Source organism: Limulus polyphemus, unplaced genomic scaffold (genome assembly GCF_000517525.1).
Source record: "Limulus polyphemus unplaced genomic scaffold, Limulus_polyphemus-2.1.2 Scaffold165, whole genome shotgun sequence".
NCBI classification, from domain to species: Eukaryota; Metazoa; Arthropoda; class Merostomata; order Xiphosura; family Limulidae; genus Limulus; species Limulus polyphemus.
The window spans coordinates 237,795-241,462 of record NW_013665775.1 but is presented as its reverse complement, the minus strand read 5'-3'; the positions used below and the strand labels follow the sequence as shown (position 1 = coordinate 241,462).

Genomic DNA, 3,668 nt, shown 5'->3' with positions numbered 1-3,668 from the left:
ATTGCGAGTCGAGCGCCCTAACCACCTGGCCATGCCGGGCCATCTGTGGCTTACATGATATGTTTCTTCCAGCTAGCAGTTGGCAGTACAAAAAAGGAATACTATTGAAATTCTTCATATTCCGTGAAATTCATTAGCATAAATATCTTCATTGAGTTATACATTAGTAATTAAAGTAAATATATTAAATATACAATTATTTAATAGTGCTTATAAATTTTTACTAAATATTACGAAAGATTAGTCTTAGCCCCACGTAATCAGACAGATGCGCGTGTTAGTTGTTGTAATAATATTATGTAAACAACATTTCAGTTTCTGAGTTTATATATATATATTAGTACAATACGCCTATATTCTATGTCCAATCAAGTTATATAAAAGGCCATCTACGTACTTGCCGTTATAGCCAATAGCAATTAGCCATCATGACATTAACCAAAATGCAGCTGAGAAAAATTTGAGAACCATCCATATACTATAGAGATCAGTTGTTATAGTTAAGTAGTTTTCACAGGATTTGATCGTTTCCCCAGTTGTTGAAAAAAACCAAAACAGATAAAGAATGCGAGAACAATAAAAGAAATAGCTAATATCAGAAGTAATTATGTCTTAACTAGCGGTAAAAATGTTTTCTAACCCTAAAATCAAAAACACCGTAGGAAAATACGAGTGAATCATCAAAACCTTATCATAGCTACATTCATTAGAACATAGTAGTTAGTCAGTTAGTTGTTAATAAAGATTCTCTTCTACACTGGGGACAAAAATCAAAGGAAAAACGCTCATACTAAAAGGAAATAATAGATAAAATGAAAGGAAATAGCTAAATAAATACCCTTCCTTTCATAAAAGTGAATTAATAATGTCCATATCGAGCATGTTTTTATTATGTATTGAACTGATAAGATAGCTAAAGTGTAAAAACGTTAAGCCTTAATGTGAAATAATCATCTTTTTTAACGGCATGTTTGATTAAAAATCCAGTATTACGACATTATATCTCTATTCCGGAAAGACGTCGTTAATAATAGTATTTATGAAGAAAAAAAAAGATCTAAGTTAGTTGTAAGCACAATCTAGTGTTTCACTGAGAAACAATGCCTGGAAAACCCTGGTGGTTAAAGTACTTGGCTCGCAATCTTCGGATTGTGAGTTCGAATTCCATCACCAAACATGCTTGCCTTTTCAGCCGTGGGAGCGTTATAACGAGATGGTCAATCGCACTATTTGTTAATAAAGAGTAGCTAAAGAGTTGGCAGTGGGTGGTGTTGACTAGCCGCCTTCCCTCTACTCTATCACCTCTATATCAGGGACGGCAAGCTCTCGAGTAGCTTTGAGCGAAATTCAACAAACAAGCAAACAAACTCTTAGCACCGCTCGAGAACAGAAAATATTTATAGCTGACTAGTTTGAAGTTTTCTTAGAGGAAAAAAAACAAACAAAATAAATTGTTAAATAAATAAAAAATGCATTTCAAAATTTACCTCGTAGTTGCAGGAGATACAGGGGTCACGATTGGCAAGGACTGGTACCCTTAACTGATACAACTGTCCGTTGTACGTACAGCCTCGACCGTGGTAGACATTTGTTGTGACATTACCACTGCTTTCATCACTAGTGAAAGTTTTCGAACTGCAAACATCATCTTTACAACGGAGGCAACAGTCATCGTCGTATCTAACGGGATGATTACACGTCACCGGTGGACACTCTTGCTCCCAGCAGTCAACCTCTCCAAACTACAGTAATAAGAACAAACAAACATAAACTCTTAAAAAGTACTTACAATTACTGTTTTTAGCCACAAGGATTTGTTGTTTGTTTTGTTTGGAGTTAAGCACAAAACTATACAATGGCCCACCACGAGTATCAAAACCCGGTTTTTAGCGTTATAAGCCATAAGGAGAAAAGTACTCTAAATGTAGTGTTTACGTAAACAGTGTCTTGGTTCATGTTTTTTTTTATGAAAATGCCTTAATAGAAGCACATAATTTTCCTTTTATGTCTTCCTCCATTTCTAAACTACAAAAAAGTAGTGTTAACATGAAGTTTTGGAAAATAGTGAAAAAATTTACAGTGATTGATAATAAATTATCTGGACAACCATACTAAACTACAACAAAGTAGTTTTAACTTCAACTTTTGGAAAATGGTGAAAACAAAATGTACAGTGATTGATAATAAATTATCTGGACAACCATACTAAACTACAACAAAGTAGTTTTAACTTCAAGTTTTAGAAAATAGTGAAACAAAATGTACAGTGATTGATAATAAATTATCCGAACTACCATAATAGGTTTAAAAGTATGCAGAAAATGATAGAAAAAACAAACAAAAACACTATGTTTCAAAACTTTCAGAGATGATCCAAAGTATAACTTTGAGTCTTAACATCAGTAAAGCTATTTGTGAACAAGGGACTGGCAAAAGTCTATGAGACATTTTATTTCTTACTTACTAAACATTCGCAAACTTGACACTGATAAACCCAGCGTTCTCCATTACGAAATATTCTTGGCACTTCCTGATGACGACAGAAAGTCGTGACGTCACACTGCGGGCAGCACCCTAGATCAATGTCAGTCCTGCTACAATCACACGTCTGTTTCTGGCACGTGACAACACCACTATTACACGAGCACTCTGTGCAAGTCGATTCTGCTGCTAACCAAGTCTCGCCATCTCGTGTTTCGGTTCCATAATACATACAATCTGGAATGAACATCAGAACTATCAATGTATTGACTAAGATACAAATTATAATGGAAGCGAAAAGAAACCTATCTACTTAATTGCCTCTTTTCAAATTTCAACTTAAGATATCCTAGTTTTTATTCTTAGAACACGAAGCTTTTTCTTCAACTTCTTATGCTATTGATAACAACTCATATTGTAGCATAAATTCAAAATGTATATGTGCAATAAATGATTACTAATATTTTGCAAAACAATTTCAATAAGGTACGCATAGTTGAATTAAATAAACTCATCTAAGAATCAAAATCTAGAAAAGTTGTCACTTACAAAAATTAATCACTTTCAGCATTTTATTCGCTGTAATTTCGGATTTTAATGATAAACTATCTACTACTTGACAAGATGTAAACTCACTTAGGGAACACGTAGAATTTTCTTTACAGTCACACTTATAACCTCCTTCTTTATTGACACAGACAGTTGAATGGTGGCATGTATGCGAGTTACTGGTGCATTCGTTGATATCTAAGGAGAGAGAAAGTTTAATAAAGTTAGGTGCATGCACGTACAAAACAGTCTAACTAACCCACACTTGCACATACAAAACAATCTAACTAACCCGAACATGCACGTACAATATAGTCTAACTAACCCAAAACACATTCAAAGACAAAGAGGCTAAAGTTTGAATTTTTTTTCTTACTTTACCACAATAACACAGGCCTGCGATGTTTTATTGTCTTGACATTTTTACTTGTTCTACAGTAATTCTTGTACGCTGAATCCGAAAATGATATTCATTTTTCTCCATCACGTACAGATTTTTCACGAAACGTCTTAACGCAATACATAAAAGAAAGACCACAACACGTAGTTTTGAGACTAAAAGACGTAGATTTCACACACACAAAAAATCAGGATGAATGACGATGCATATTCGTTGGACATCAATATTCTTCCCCTTT

The 3,668-nt window shown here is 34.1% G+C and overlaps 1 protein-coding gene across 1 annotated transcript in view; it reads right to left on the bottom strand.

Moving 5' to 3' along the window:
* The window catches only part of LOC106477399 (protein kinase C-binding protein NELL1-like), a 93,324-nt gene that overhangs the window by 4,662 nt on the left and 84,994 nt on the right, over positions 1 to 3,668 (bottom strand). The window contains exons 16-18 of the mRNA XM_022381458.1: positions 3,118 to 3,228; positions 2,465 to 2,718; positions 1,488 to 1,742 (exon numbers count right to left, since the gene is read on the bottom strand). Of these exons, the coding sequence (XP_022237166.1) occupies positions 1,488 to 1,742; positions 2,465 to 2,718; positions 3,118 to 3,228 (620 nt within the window). The remainder of the gene's footprint in view (positions 1 to 1,487; positions 1,743 to 2,464; positions 2,719 to 3,117; positions 3,229 to 3,668) is intronic.